The sequence below is a fragment of the Heterodontus francisci genome, chromosome 19 (assembly GCF_036365525.1).
Source record: "Heterodontus francisci isolate sHetFra1 chromosome 19, sHetFra1.hap1, whole genome shotgun sequence".
Taxonomy (NCBI): Eukaryota; Metazoa; Chordata; class Chondrichthyes; order Heterodontiformes; family Heterodontidae; genus Heterodontus; species Heterodontus francisci.
In genome coordinates this window covers 6,715,433-6,731,860 of record NC_090389.1, presented here as the reverse complement: position 1 = coordinate 6,731,860, position 16,428 = coordinate 6,715,433, and the positions used below count along the sequence as shown (strand labels likewise).

At 44.3% G+C, this 16,428-nt stretch overlaps 1 protein-coding gene across 1 annotated transcript in view; it reads left to right on the top strand.

Moving 5' to 3' along the window:
- LOC137379941 (rhodopsin) overlaps positions 1–16,428 on the top strand; it is a 37,524-nt gene that overhangs the window by 9,322 nt on the left and 11,774 nt on the right. The window contains exons 2-4 of the mRNA XM_068051339.1: positions 13,921–14,089; positions 14,819–14,984; positions 15,511–15,750. Coding sequence (XP_067907440.1) covers positions 13,921–14,089; positions 14,819–14,984; positions 15,511–15,750 — 575 coding nt within the window. The remainder of the gene's footprint in view (positions 1–13,920; positions 14,090–14,818; positions 14,985–15,510; positions 15,751–16,428) is intronic.

Sequence of the window (16,428 nt, the reverse complement as noted above, 5' to 3'; positions counted from 1 at the left end):
CCAGGTCACTGGAGTTGTGAGGCTGCGGTGCTAACCACTGCGCCACTGTGCCGTCCATCAATGTTGTCACTGCCTTTGTTAGAGGTGAAGTCATTGAGTTTGTTGAAGGTGATGTTGTCATTGAGTTTATTGAATGTGACGCCATTGGGGTTGCTGGAGGTGATGTTGTCATTGTATTTGGTGGTGATGTCATTGAGTTTTTTTTGTGGAGTGTTGCCATTGGGTTTGTTGGAGGTGATATTGTCATTGAGTTTGTTGGAGGTGATGTTATGACTGAGTTTGTTGGAAGTGAAGTGTCAGTGGGTTTGTTAGAATGATCTTGTCATGGTTTTTGTTGGAGGTGATGTTGTAAGTGAATTTTATGGAGGTGGCGTCATTGAGTTTGTTGGAGGTTATGCTGTCATGGAATTTGTTGTAGGTGATGTGATTGGGTTTGTTGGAGGTGATGATGTCATTGCATTTGTTGGAGGCGATGTTGAGATTGGGTTTGTTGGAGGTGATGTCATTGTGTTTGTTGGAGGTGATGTTTTCATTGAGTTTGTTGGAGGCCGTGCTGTAATTGCATTTGTTGGAGGTGATGTCATACGTTTTGTTGGAGGTAATGTTATCGTTGGGATTGTTGGAGCTGATGTTGATATTGGGTTTGTTGGAGGCCGTGATGTCATTCAGTTTGTTGGAGGTGATGTCATTCAGTTTGTTGGAGGTGATGTCATATGTTTTGTTGGAGGTAATGTTATCATTGGGTTTGTTGGAGGTGATGTTGATATTGGGTTTGTTGGAGGTGATGTCATTGGGTTTGTTGGAGGTGAGTTTTCAATGAGTTTGTTGGAGGCTGTGTAGTAATTGCGTTTGTTGGAGGTGATATCATACGTTTTGTTGGAGGCAATGTTGTCATTGAGTTTCTTGGAGGTGATGTTGTCATTGTATTTGATTAATTTGATACTGACATCGAGCTTCTTGGAGGTGATGTTGTCATTAGGTTTGTTGGAGGTGGTGCTGTCATTGCCTATGTTGGTGACGCTGTTGTCATTGGGTTTGTTGGAGGTGATGTTGTCATTAAATTAGTTGGAGGTGATGTTGTTATTGAGTTTCTTGGAGGCGATGTTGTCATTGCGTTCGTTGGAGGTGATGCTGTAACAGGATTTGTTGGAGGAGATGTTGTCATTGGATGTTTGGTCATGTTGTTGCCATTCTGTTTGTTGGCCATGATGTTGTCATTGAATTTGTTGGAGCTGATGTTGTCATTGGGTTTCTTGGAGGTAATGGTGTCACAGAATTTCTTGGAGGTGATGGTGTCATTGAGTTTCTTGGAGGTAATGTTGTCATTGAATTTCTTGGAGGTGATGGTGTCATTGAGTTTCTTGGAGGTGATGTTGTCATTGAGTTTCTTGGAGGTGATGTTCTCATTGGGTTTATTTGGAGCTGATGTCAGTGCGTTTATTGGAGGTGATGTTGTCACTGAGTTTGTTGGAGGTGATGTTGTCATTGGGTTTGTTGGAGGTGATGTTGTCATTGGGTTCGTTGGAGGTGATGCTGTCATTGGGTTTGTTGGAGGTGATGTTGTCATTGGGTTTGTTGGAGGTGATGTTGTCATTGGGTTCGTTGGAGGTGATGCTGTCATTGGGTTTGTTGGAGGTGATGCTGTCATTGGGTTTGTTGGAGGTGATGTTGTCATTGGGTTTGTTGGAGGTGATGCTGTCATTGGGTTTGTTGGAGGTGATGCTGTCATTGGGTTTGTTGGAGGTGATGTTGTCATTGGGTTCGTTGGATGTGATGCTGTCATTGGGTTTGTTGGAGGTGATGTTGTCATTGGGTTTGTTGGAGGTGATGCTGTCATTGGGTTTGTTGGAGGTGATGTTGTCATTGGGTTTGTTGGAGGTGATGCTGTCATTGGGTTTGTTGGAGGTGATGCTGTCATTGGGTTTGTTGGAGGTGATGTTGTCATTGGGTTCGTTGGAGGTGATGCTGTCATTGGGTTTGTTGGAGGTGATGTTGTCATTGGGTTTGTTGGAGGTGATGCTGTCATTGGGTTTGTTGGAGGTGATGTTGTCATTGGGTTTGTTGGAGGTGATGTTGTCATTGGGTTCGTTGGAGGTGATGCTGTCATTGGGTTTGTTGGAGGTGATGTTGTCATTGGGTTTGTTGGAGGTGATGCTGTCATTGGGTTGGTTGGAGGTGATGCTGTCATTGGGTTTGTTGGAGGTGATGTTGTCATTGGGTTTGTTGGAGGTGATGCTGTCATTGGGTTTGTTGGAGGTGATGTTGTCACTGAGTTTCTTGGAGATGGAGATGATGTTGTCATTGGGTTTGTTGGAGGTGATGTTGTCATTAGGTTTGTTGGAGGTGATGGTGTCATTGAGTTTGTTGGAGGTGATGTTGCCAGTGGGTTTGTTGTCGTTGATGTCACCGATATTATTGGAGGTGATGTTGCCATTGAGTTTGTTGGAGGTGATGTTGTGATTGAGTTTCTTGGAGGTGATGTTCTCATTGAGCTTGCTGGAGGTGACGTTGCCAGTGGGTTTGTTGTCGGTGATGTCATTGTTATTATTGGAGGTGATGCCATTGTGTTTGTCGGAGCTAATGTTATCATTGAGATTGTTGGAGGTGGTGTCATTGGTTTTGTTGGAGGTGATCGTATCATTGAGTTTGTTGGAGGCAATGTATTCATTGGATTTGTTGGAGATGATGTTCTCATTGAATTTGTTAGAGGTGATGTTATTGGATTTGTTGGAGGTGATGATTTCATTGCATCTGTTGGAGGCGATTATGTCATTGAATTTGTTGGAGGTGATGTTGACATTGAATTTGTTGGAGATGATGTCACTGAGTTTGTTGGAGGTGATGCTGTCATTCAGTTTCTAGGAGGTGATGTTGTCATTCAGTTTCATGGAGGTGATGTTGTCATTGGGTTTGTTGGAGGTGATTTTGTCATTGAGTTTGTTGGAGGTGATTTTGTCATTGAGTTTGTTGGAGGTGATGCTGTCATTCAGTTTCTTGGAGGTGATGTTGTCATTGGGTTTGTTGAAGGTGATTTTGTCATTCAGTTTCTTGGAGGTGATGTTGTCATTGGGTTTGTTGGAGGTGATGCTGTCATTCAGTTTCTTGGAGGTGATGTTGTCATTGGGTTTGTTGGAGGTGATGTTGTCATTGAGTTTGTTGGAGGTAGTGTTGACATTAAGCTGTTGGAGGTGGTGTTGTAATTGAATTTGTTGGAGGTGATGTTGTCATTGGGTTTGTTGGATATGGTTTCTTTATGGTTGCTGTGGGTCAGGTTTTCATTGGATTTTGGAGTTGATTATGTCATTGGCCATGGTTGTTGCCACAGAAACAGATGGGCGTGGAAGCGTGGGCAGATGTAAAATTCCATTGGATGACGTCATCTTGACTATCCAATGTCATCTCGCCAGTCCCAAAGTTTGTGAGCTTTGGAAGGGAAACTTTGTGGGAGCAATGTTTGCATTTTCAAAATGAGTATTTGACAGCCATTTAAGATTGTCAACGAGGCAATAGACTTTTGAGATCCTCCAGATTTAATGGTAAGCACATGGGGGACTGAAGGCTTTGGAACCTCGGCAGGTTTTAAATGGTGGCAGCAGGGCAGCCGATTTTGTCATTGCTGCATATGGCAACTGTGGATTGAGGCATTTTTCATTCGTTGGTAGGAAGGAGTTGAAAATCATTGATCTGGGATTGAGCCCTCTTGATGCCTTTCTGGTCTTGGGAGCTGGATCACTTGAAAACAGCCTGAGGGGGGCTGTGTTGCAGCAACTACTGACAGCATGGCTCAGTTAGAATAGCAGTGCACAATTACCACGGGAATCGTTCATTCAGGAGGAGGGTCCTCTAGTGAAGTGGAAATCAGAGATGGAGGGAGGTGCAGATTTCTTCCAAAGAAGATGGAGGTTCAATGTTCAGAGATGCCTGCAGACCTGTCTGTTCAGAGGATGGTTGTAGGGATGAGTGCTGCAACAAATGGCATTTGCATCAGGGCTTGGGTGCAGGCAACCCTTTAAACATGGCGCCTGAATCTCCTTCCCTGTGAAGTGACAACGTGGCTGCCAGCTCAGTGCTCAACTCTGGCCACTGAATGGTTGGCCAACATGACTGCTGGCCATCAATTGGCCATCCGGCGCAAGATCGCTCGGCGAATGGAAGTCGGATGGGAGGGGCTTTGCCACCTACTTCTGGTACTGCCTTCCCCTTCCTGCCAGATGCCATAAAATTCCGGGCATTGTGTTTGTTTGAGATGATGTAGTCATTGGATTTGTTGGAAGTCATGTTGACATTCAGTTTGCTCGAGGTGATGCTTTCAGTGGGACTGCTGGAGCTCATGTTGTCATTGAGTTTGTTGGAGACAACAGTTTCATTGCATGTCATGGAGATAATGTTGTCATTGTGTTTTTGGTGGATATGTACTGGGTTTTTTGTCAAGGCGATATTGTCATTAGGTTTGTTGATGATGATGTCACTGAGTTTGTTTGAGGTGATGTTGTTATTGGGTTTGTTGCAGGTGATGTCACTGAATTCGTTGGAAGTGAGGATGTCATTCAGTTTGCTGGTGGCGATGTTCTCATTGGCTTTTTTGGAGATCATGTCATGCTTTTTGGTGCAGATGATGATGTCATTGGTTTCGCTGAAGGTGATATCTTTGGGTGTGCTGTCGGTGATGTCATTGAGTTTGTTGGAGGTGATGATGTCATTGGGCTTGTTGGAGGTGATATTGTAATTAGGTTGTTGGTGATGTCATTGATTTGTTGGAGGTAATGATGTCATTGAGCTTGTTGGAGGTGATGATGTCATTAGGTTTGTTGTTCGTGATGACCTTAAGTTTGTTAGAGGTGATGTTCTCATTGATTTGTTGGAGGGATAATGTCATTGAGGTCGCTGGAGGTGATAATGTTATTGAGTTTGTTAGAGATGATGTTTGTTTGAGTTTGTTGGAGGTGATGATGTAATTCTTTCTTGGAGGTGATGTTGTCACTGAATTAGTTGAAGTAGATGATGTCATTGAGTTTGTGGATATAATGCTGTCTTTAGGTTTTTTGGATTTGATGATATTGGTTTTGTTAGAGGTTATGCATCAGTGGTGTGGTGGTATTGTCACTGGACTAGCAATCTGGAGGCCCAGGCTAATTCTCTGGCGACTTTATTTGAAATCCCACCATGGCAGCTGGTGGAATTTAATATTCAGTTAATAAATCTGCAGTGATAAAGCTAGTCTCAGTAATGGTCACCATGAATCCATTGTCGATTGTCGTAAAAACCCATTAATGTCCTTGAGGGAAGGAAATCTGCCGTCCTTACCTGGTCTGGCCTACATGTTACTCCAGATCCACAGCAATGTGCTTGACTCTTACATGCCCTCTGAAATGGCAAGCCACTCAGTTGTAGCAAACTGGTCGAGAAAAGTCTTTAAAGGAATGGAAACGAACATACCACATGGTATAGAACTCATAGAAATGACAAAGGTACACCCAGCCCTGTGAACACTGCAAAGTCCTCCTTACTAATATCAGAGGGCTTGTGCCAAAGTTGTGAGAGCTGTCCCACAGACTAGTCAAGCAACAGTCTGACATAGTCAGACTCAGGGAATCATACCTTATGGGCAATGTCCCAGACACCAACATCACCATTCCTAGGTAAGTCCTGTCCCATTGACAGGACAGAACCACCAGAGGTGGTGGCACCGTGGTGTACAATCAGGAGCGAGTTGACTCCAGACTCCATAAAGTCTCATGGCATCAGGTCAAATATGGGCATGGAAAACTCGTGCTGATTATTACCTACCATCCCCCCTCAGCTGGTCAATCAGTACTCGTCCATGTTGAACAACACTTGGAAGAAGGACTGAGGTTGGCAAGGGCGGGGGGGGGGGGCACATAATGTACTATGGGCGGGGGACTTCAATGTCCATCAACAAGAGTGGCTCAGTAGCACCAATACTGACTGGGGTGGCTGAGTCCTAAAGGCCTGTTTCTGTGCTGTATGACATAGCTGCTAGACTGGGTCTGTGGCAGGTGGTGAAGGAGCTAATGAGAGGGAGAAACCTATCCTCACCAATCTATCTTTTGCAGATGCATCTGTCCATGACAACATTGGTAGGAGTGACTACCATGCAGCTCTTGTGGAGAAGAAGTCCCGTCTTCACATTGAGGATACCCACCATTGTGCTGTGTGGCACTACCACCGTGCTAAATGGGATAGATTTCAAACAAATCTGTTTGAAACTGGGCATCCATGGGCCATCAGCAGCAGCAGAATTTTATTCAACCACAATCTGTAACCTCATGGCCTGGCATATCCCTCTCCCTACCATTACCATCAAGATGGGGATCAAGCCTGCAGGAGTGCAGGAGGGCATGCCAAGAGCAGCACCAGGCACACCTAAACATGTGATGTCAACTTGGTGAAGCTACAACTCAGGACTACATGAATGCCAAACAGTGGAAGCAGCATGCGATAGACAGAGCTAGGCAATCCCACAACCAATGGATCAGATCCAAGCTGTGCAGCCCTGTCACATCCAGTCGTGAATGATGGTGGACAAATAACAACTCCACAAATATCCCCATCCTCATAAATGGGGGAGCCCAACACATCAGTGCAAAAGACAAGGCTGAAGCATTTTTCATCAGATGGATATTCCATCTCAACCTCCTCCTGAGGTCCCCAGTCTTCAGCCAATTCGATTCGCTTCATGTGATATCAAAAAACGGCTGAAGGTACTGTTCACTGCAAAGGCTCTGGGCCCTGACAACATTCCAGCAATAGTACTGAAGACCTGTGCTCCAGAACTAACTATGCGCCTAGCCAAGCTGTTTGAGTACAGCTACAACATTGACATCTAACTGGCAATGTGGAAAATTGCCCAGGTATGTCCTGTACACAAAAAGGACAAATCCAACCTGGCCAATTCTGCCCCATTAGTTTACTGTTGATCATCAGCAAAGTGACGGAAGCTGTCATTGACGGTGCAATCAAGCAGCACTTACTCAGCAGTAACCTGCTCACTGACGCTCATTTTGGTTTCCACCAGGGCCAGACAGCTCCTGACCTCATTGCAGCCTTGGTCCAAACATGGACAAAAGAGCTGAACTCCAGAGGTGAGGTAAGAGTGACTGCCCTTGACATCAAGGCAGCATTTGACTGAGTATGGCATCAAAGAGCCCTGGCAAAACTGGAGTCAATGGGAATCAGGGGGAAAAATCTCCGCTGGTCGGAGTCTTACCGAGCACAAAGAAAGATGGTTGAGGTTGTTGCAGGTCAATAATCTCAGCTCCAGGACATCACTGCAGGAGATCCTCAGGGTAGTGTCCTAGGCCCAACCATCTTCAGCTGCTTTAACAAGGACTTTCCTTTGATCATAAGGTCAGAAGTGAGGATGTTCGCTGATTGCACAATGTTCAGCATCATTCGCGACTCCTCATATACTGAAGCAGTCCATGTCCATATGCAGCAAGAGCTGGATAACATTCAGGCTTGGGCTGATAAGTGGCAATTACATTCATGCCACATATTTGCCAGGCAATGACCATCTCCAACAAGAGAGAATCCAACCATCTCTCCTTGACATTCAATGACATTACCAAAACTATCAACATTCTGGGTTACCATTGATCAGAAACTTAACTGGATCAGCCATATAAATACCGTGGCTACAAGAGCAGGTCAGGGGCTGCTAATTCTGCGGCGAGTAACTCACCTCCTGACTCCCCAAAGCTTTTCCACCATCTACAAGGCATAAGTCAAGAGTGTGATGGAATACTCTCCACTTACCTGGATAAGTGCAGCTCCAACAATACTGATGAAGCTCAACACCATCAGCCCGTTTGCTTGGCACCCCATCCACCACCTTCAACATTCACTCCCTCCACCACCAATGCATAGTGGCAGCAGTGTGTACCATGCAACAACTCACCAAGCCTCCTTTGACAGCACCTTCCATACCCATGACCTCGACCATCTAGAAGGACGAGGACAGCAGATGCATGGGAACACCACTACCTGCAAGTTCCCCTCCCAGCCACACACCATCCTGTCTTGGAACAATATCGCCGTTCCTTCACTGTTGCTGGGTCAAAATCCTGGAACTCCCTAACAGCACTGTGGGTGTACCTATACCACATAGACTACAGCGGTTCAAGAAGGTGGCTCAGCACCACCCTCTCAAGGGCAATTAAGGATGGGCAATAAATGCTGAACTAGCCAGTGACGCTCACATCCCATGAAAGAATTAAAAAATAGGGGTTTTTTGAGCTGATGATGTCATTGTGCTTTTTGGAGTTGGTATCATGTGTTTTGGTGCAGGTGATGACATCATTGTGTTTGTTGTTGATGATGTCATTGGGTTTGTTGCAGGTAATGATGTCATTGAGTTTGTTGGAGGTGATATTGTCATTGAATTTGTTGGAGATGATGTGTCACTGAGCTGACCTTGTTGGAGGTGATAATATTCATGGGTTTGTTGGTGGTGATGATGCCATTGGATTTGATGAGGTAATGTTGTCATTGACTTTGTTGGAGATGATGATATAATTGGGTTTGTTGGAGATGATGTCATTAGGTTTGTTGAAGGTGGCGACAACATTGAATATTTGAAGTGATAATTGCATTGTCTTTGTTGGAGGTGATGTCATCGAGATTATTTGAGATGCTGATACATTTGAAATTGTTGGAGGTGACGTTTTCATTGGGTTTGTTGGTGGTGATTCTGTCAATGGATTTGTTGTAGGTGATAATGTCATTGGGTGTGTTGGAGATGATGTTGTCTTGGTTTGTTTCTGGAGTTGTCATTGAATATGTTGGAGTTGATGTCATTGAGTTTGTGGCGGTGATGCTGTCATTGGGTTTTATCGTAGAATCATAGAATCGTGACAACACAGAAGAAGGCCATTCAACCCATAGTGCCCATGCTGGCCCTCCTAAGGCCCAATTCACGTACTGCCACTCCCCCACCCTCTTTCCACATCCCTGCACATTCCTCCTCTTCAGATATTTAGAATATTTAGAAAATGTAAAAAAATGTACGGCACAGAAGAAGGCCACTCTGCCCATCGTGTCTGCGCCACTGAAAAACGAACTACCCTGCCTAATCCCATTTTCCAGCATTTGGTCTGTATCCCGGGAGGTTACGGGACTTCAGGTGCATCTCCTTTTAAATGAGTTGAGGGTTTCTGCCTCCAGTTCCTTTTCAGGCAGTGAGTTCCAGACTCCTACCGCCCTTTAGGTGAAAAAGGTTTTCCTCATCTCCCCTCTATTCCTTCTACCAATCACTTTAAATCTATGCCCCTAGTTACTGTCCCCTCTGCTAACGGAAATAGGTCCTTCCCATCTACTCTATCCAGGCCTCTCTCAGCCTTGTACACCTCATTCAAAGCTCTCAGCCTCCTCTATTCCAAGGAAAACAACACCAGCCAATCCAATCTTTCCTCATTGCTGCAATTTTCCAGTCCTGGCAACATCCTCGTAAATCTCCTTTGTACCCTGTCTAGTGCAATTACGTCTTTTCTGTAATGACATGACCAGAACTGCATGCAGTACTCAAGTTGTGGCCTGACTAGTGTTTTATATAGCTCCAGCATAACCTCCCTGCTCTTATATTCTATGCCTCGGCTAATAAAGTTAAGTATTCCATATGTCTTCGTAACCACCTTATCAACCTGTCCTGCTACCTTCAGGGATCTGTGCACATGCACTCCAAGGTTCGTCACTTCCTCTACACTTCTCAGTATCCTCCCATTTATTGTGTAATCCTTTGCCTTGTTTGACCTCCCCAGTGCATCACCTCGCACTTCTCCAGGTTGAATTCCATTTGCCACTTTTCTGCCCAAATGACCAGTCCACCGATATCTTTCTGCAGTCTACAGCTTCCCTCCTCACCATTAACCATGCAGCCAATTTTGGTGTCATCTGTAAACATCTTGATCATGCCTCCTACATTTAAGTCCAGTTCATTAATGGGCGACATGATAGAGGTTTACAAAGTTATGAGTGGCATGGACAGAAAGGTCAGAAAAGTCAGAAGCTTTTTCCCAGGGTGGAAGAGTCAGTTACTAGGGGGCATAGGTTTAAAGTGCGAGGGGCAAAGTTTAGAGGGGATGTGCGAGGCAAGTTTTTTACACAGAGGGTGGTGAGTGCCTGGAACTTGTTGCCGGAGGAGGTGGTGGAAGCAGGTACGATAGCGACGCTTAAGAGGCATCTTGACAAATACATGAATAGGATGGAATAGAGGAATATGGGCCCCGGAAGTGCAGAAGGTTTTAGTTTAGACAGGCATCAAGATCGGCGCAGGCTTGGAGGGCTGAATGGCCTGTTCCTGTGCTGTACTGTTCTTTGTTCTTTATACCACAAAAAGCAAGGAACCTAGTACTGAGCCCTGTGGAACCCCACTGGAAACAGCCTTCCAGTTGCAAAAACATTAGTCAACCATTAATCTTTGTTTCCTGCCACGGAGCCAATTTTGTCTCCAGGTTGCTACATTCCCCTGGATCCCATGGGATTTTATTTTTTTAACCAGTCAGCCAAAAACCTTGTTTAAATCCATGTAGACCACATCAACTGCACTACCCTCATCAATCCTGCTTGTTACTTCCTCAAAAGATTCAATCAAGTTAGACAAGCACAATCTTCCCTGAACAACTCCATGCTGACTGTCCTTGATTACCCTGTGCCTTTCTAAGTGACAGTTTATCCTGTCTCTCAGAACAGATTCCAATAATTTGCCCGCTACTGAGGTTAGACTGACTGGCCTGTGGTTATTTGCTCTCGCCTCGCTCCCTTTTCAATCTTGGTAACAAAGAAGTCCATGAGCTCTTTGCACTTGTCCTAGCCCAGTTGAGGTGCAAACTATCTGGCTTGTAAAGATCCCACCTCCAACAGAACCCATTACAATGCCCCAGGAATCTAAAGCCCTCCTTCCAGCACCATCTCTCCAGCCATGCATTCATCTGCTCTAACCTCCTAATTCTAGGCTCACTAGTGCGTAGCACTGGGAGTAATCTGGAGATTATTATCTTTAAGGTCCTGCTTTTTAATGTTTTTCCTAACTCCTTAAAGACAGGATCTCTCCCCTTTTTCTACCTATGTCATTGGTACCGATATGGACCATGATCTCTGGCTGTTATAGAGGTGATGATATCATTCGATGTGTTAGAGGTTATGCTTCACAGGGTTTTTTTTTAAATTTATGATGTCATTGAGCTTTTTGGAGGTGATGCTGTCATTGTGTTTGTTGTTGGAGGTGATGATGTCATTGTTTGTTGAATGTGGTAATGTCATTGGGGTTGCTGGACATGGTGTTTTCATTGGGTGTGTTGGATATAAAGATGTCATTGGGCTTTTTGGAGATGATGATGCCATAGGTTTGCTAGAAGTGGTGTTGTTTGGTCTGTTACAGGTGACAGCACTGATTTGTTGGAGGTGATGCTTTCATTGGGCTTGTTGGAGGCGATGAAGTAATTGAGTTTGTTGGAGGTGTTGATGTTATTGGGTTTGCTGGAGGTATTGATGTCATTGGCATTGTTGGAGGTGATGAAGTTCACTGGGTGTCATGGAGGTGATTTAGTCATTGTGTGTTTCACTGTGATGTTGCCATTGGGTTTGTTAAAGGTGAGGATGTCATTGAATTTATTGTAGTTGATGATGTGATTGAGTTGTTTGGAGTTGATGTCATATGTTTTGATGCAAATGATGATGCCCTTGGTTTTGTTGGAGGTGATATTGTCATTGGGTTTGTTGGAGGTCATGATTTCATTGAGTTTCTTAGAGGTGCTGTTGTCATTGGGCTTAATGAAGGTAGTGATGTCATTGAGCTTTTTGGAGGTGATGTTATCATTGGGTTTGTTGGAGGTGATGTTGTCATTGAATTTTTTGGGGGTTAAGTTGTCATTGAATTTGTTGGAGGTGATGATGTCATTGGGTTTGTTGGAGGTGATGTTGTCATTGGGTTTGTTGGAGGTGATGTCATTGGGTTTGTTGGAGGTGATGATGTTGTTGGGTTTGTTGGAGGTGATGATGTCACTGAGTTTGTTGGAGGTGATGTTGTCATTGAGTTTGTTGGAGGTGATGTTGTCATTGAGTTTGTTGGAGGTGATGTTGTCATTGGATTTCTTGGAGGTGATGTTGTCATTGAGTTTGTTGGTGGTGATGTCATTGGGGTTATTGGAGGTGACTCATTGGGCTTACTGGAGGTGTTGATGTCATTTGGATTATTGGAGATGACGATGATATTGGGTTTTTTGGAGGTGATGTTGTCATTGAGTTTGTTGGAGGTGATGGTGTCATTGGGTTTGTTGGAGGTGATGTTGTCATTGAGTTTGTTGGAGGTGATGTTGTCATTGAGTTTGTTGGAGGTGATGTTATCATTGAGTTTGTTGGAGGTGATGTTGTCATTGAGTTTGTTGGAGGTGATGTTATCATTGAGTTTGTTGGAGGTGATGATCTCGTTGGGTTTGTTGGAGGTGATGATCTCATTGGGTTTGTTGGAGGTGATGACGTCATTGGGTTTGTTGGAGGTGATGAAGTCATTGGGTTTGTTGGAGGTGATGAAGTCATTGGGTTTGTTGGATTTAATGCTGCGATTAGTTTTGTTGAAGATGGTGATCCCATTAGTTTTTTTTTGGAACTGATTATTCCACTTTGTTTATTGGAGGATATTCTGTCATTGTCTTTTTTCAAGGTAATTGTGATGGAAAATCGCACACGCCAAATGGAAAATATTAATTTTGTCATATGAAATTTCACCTGAGACTCTTACTGAAATCTTTACAAGTAACTTTTAAAAAGCAGAACAGAGCAGCTAAAAATGGTCATGCACGAATTTTCACATGAAAAACTAAAGGCCAACCTGGGACAGGTGATTACCCAGTCTAGCCAGAACAATGGGGGTGCTCCCTGATTAAATTACCTAAAATAGTTTTGTCAATGTTGATCGTCAAAAGCTGTTGACATCCATTGACTTTGAAAGAACCAAATCCCGCCCCTCCCCCACCAAGTATGCCTGAACAGCCTTGAATTTCAAAGATCATTCCAGAAAATTCTGTACCAAACAATGAGGTGATCACATGACATGGCTGCCTGTGTAACTCTAAAAGTTCGTGAATTGTGCTCAGAAAGACAGTAACTGAAATCCAGGGAAGAAACATCTCCCCTCTCTCTCCAGCAAAGTCCCAGGGAAACCTCGGTGGCAGCCTCAAGACTACAGATCCTTATAGTCAAGAAGTAGGGGACTCAGATAAAGCCCCTCTCCTGCCTTCTGGAACCAGAGAAGCAAGCACAAATTTGCACATGGCCCAGCGAGGACTTCAAGACTTTAACTTCAACTAAAAACACTGAGACTCAGTCTTTGAATTCCATTTATTACAGACTTTATTTCAACCACCCAACTTTGTTTTCCCTCTGTAATCTATTTGTGTGTATGTGTGCCTCTCATGAATGTGAGCATGGATGCGTCGCATATTTTAGTAATTTTAACTGGTTTAGAGTGATAAGGTTAATAAACTTATATCTTTCTTGTTTAAACTCAAGAAAACCTGTCTGATTGGTTCATTTGCAATTATATTAGTGGAACAGGAGCAACTGTTACTGAGGTGGTAAGTTAAATCAGTGTGTTTAAAAGAGAAACCCTGTTGCAGCCAACCAGAGAAGGGATGAAAGGGGAGCCTGAGACCCCTTCTTCACCCCAGCATAACATAATGCAGTGATTGAATTTGCTTGGCATCATGGTGTTAGTTAATGTTTTAGAGATGATGTTTTTGTCATTGGGTTTTTGGAGTTTATCGTGTAATTGAATTTGTTGGATTTGATCTTGTTATTGGGTTTTTGCAGATTTTCTTAGTTACTTTGTTGCAATTTATGGTGATCTTTGATTGGGTGCATTCTGTGCTGGGGCAGATTCATTTTTACTCTAATTCTCTTCCTTAGGTGAAGTCGCTCTTTGGTCCCTTGTGGTTTTGGCTATTGAACGATATGTGGTTGTCTGTAAACCCATGAGCAACTTCCGATTTGGCACCCAACATGCCATGATGGGCGTTGGCCTCACATGGACCATGGCCCTGGCTTGTGCTGCTCCCCCACTGATTGGATGGTCCAGGTAATCACATTTGGAATACACTACACCCAGCCCAGCACACCCTTCATACACTGGGGGCTCATCTCACAGCAACACTTTCTTTTCAGATAAGTTAGATCTCAACATATTCAGACTCTCACTGGGGTCTGATCGCACTTAAATCCCAGGACCTGGATTGGTTGTCCTCTTTAGTCCTGCCAATACTAACAAAAATAGATAAAATGTAATTTACTGGGGGCATAAAGGAGAACTCAACAGATCTGTTTAAACATAACTCATTTCAATGATGCTGTGCTATAGTGTCAACTGTGGCTCAGTGGTAGTGCTTTTTTTGTCTCTGAGTCAGATGGTATGGGTTCAAGTCCCACTCCAGAAACCGGAGCACAAAGTGTAGGCTGTCACTCAAATGCATTCCTGTGGGGGTGCTGCTTTTTGGATGAAGATTTCATGGGGGCTGCCTTTGCCATCTCAGGAGAACATTTCAGAGAAGAACAAGGGAGTTCTCCTCAGTGGCCTGACCAATAGTTATCCCTGGACCAACTTTGCTAAAGCAGATTATCTGGTCATTACATCTGCTGTTTATGGGAAATTGCTGTGCACGAATTGACTGTAGCATTTCCTACATTACAACAGTGACTGCATTTCAAAAGTAATTGGCTGAGTAATGTCCTAAGATTGTGAAAGGCTCTATATCAATACATGCCTTTCTTTCTTTATTCTTGTAACCTGAAGAGCTCCTTACATTTGCAGGTATATCCCTGAAGGACTGCAATGCTCATGTGGGATTGACTACTACACTTTGAAACCCGAAGTGAATAACGAGTCCTTCGTCATCTATATGTTCGTCGTCCACTTCTCCATCCCTCTGACAGTTATATTCTTTTGCTATGGTCGCCTGGTCTGCACAGTCAAAGAGGTAATTTCAAAGTCATTTCTGAGTTACTTCTGTTTGATAATGTATGATATAATCATTAAGTACTTGATTAATATTCTTTCTTGGGATATGGCTGACACTGACAAGGCTACATTGAATGACCATCCCTAGTTTCCCTAAATGCATTGAGACTGAAGTCACATAATGACATGTTCCCTTCCCTAAAGAACATTAGTGACCCAGCTAGGTTCCTTTGACAATCTGACAATTATCATTTAACCGATGCTAGCCCACAAATTACCTGATTTATTGAGTTCAGTTATTTAACTTCCCACAGTGGGCTTTGATCTGATGCCCTCTGCACTGCCAGTCTAGGATCATAAGCACTAGGATACCATACCCGCCAGTCCAATTCTGTAATACGGGTCTTTGTCAACTTGACTTTCTTGTCCAAGGAGTGTTCCACAATTTCCATCTTTCACCACTACCTTGATTGCCGATTCCAGTCCTTCATGTGCAGTCTCTCCTCATTTTCTAATACTCGCTTGGCTCTCCTTCACATCCATAGGCTGCAGCCCAGCAACAGGAATCAGAAACCACCCAGAGGGCTGAGAGGGAAGTCACTCGAATGGTGATCATCATGGTGATTGCTTTCCTCATCTGTTGGCTGCCGTATGCTTCAGTGGCTTTCTACATCTTCACCAACCAAGGCAGTGATTTTGGGCCAATCTTCATGACCATCCCAGCTTTCTTTGCCAAAAGCTCAGCTGTGTACAACCCTCTCATTTACATCCTGATGAACAAACAGGTAGGAAGCCAGTTTCTAAGTCTCTCTCACTCACCCTCGCACTCTGTCTGACTCAGTCTGTATGCTCTCTCTCCCTGTTTGCTTCTTGCTCTCATTCTCTGTCTGAGTCTGTCATTTTGTGTGTGTGTCTCTCTCTCTGTCTCTCTGTGTGTCTTTGTGTCTCTCTGCCTATGTCTTTGCGTGCGTGTTTCTCTTTGTGTGTCTCTCTCTGGGCTGAATTTTATTGAGCCCCCGACATTGGGGGTCATGGTGGGGGGGCCCATAAAATGCCTCTGGGAGAGGCCCGCCACAGGCCTTGGCGTAAAGAAGGCCAGGTCCCATATTGCCAGTGGTGGTGATGCATTATGTCGGCCCCCCCCCTGCTGCTCGGCAAAGGGAGCATAATTTAACTATGTTGATGAATGTGGATTAATGAATTAATGACTTACCTGCTCCCGCCGGCCATCCTGCTTTATATTGTGCTCGGTTTCTGGGACTCCTGTGCCTTCGGATCTCCATCTGGAGATCTGCTGCAGGATACTGGTGGGGAAGGTGCAGGTGGTATGTTGTTGGGGGGAGGGCTAGGGAGCAGGATCAAATGTTTCTGATAGGTCTAGGGGTAGTGGGAAGGAGTAAAGTTCATAGTTTATGAACTTTGTGGGGGGGCAAGGTCAGGGCCACAAAGTAAGCTTGTTGGGG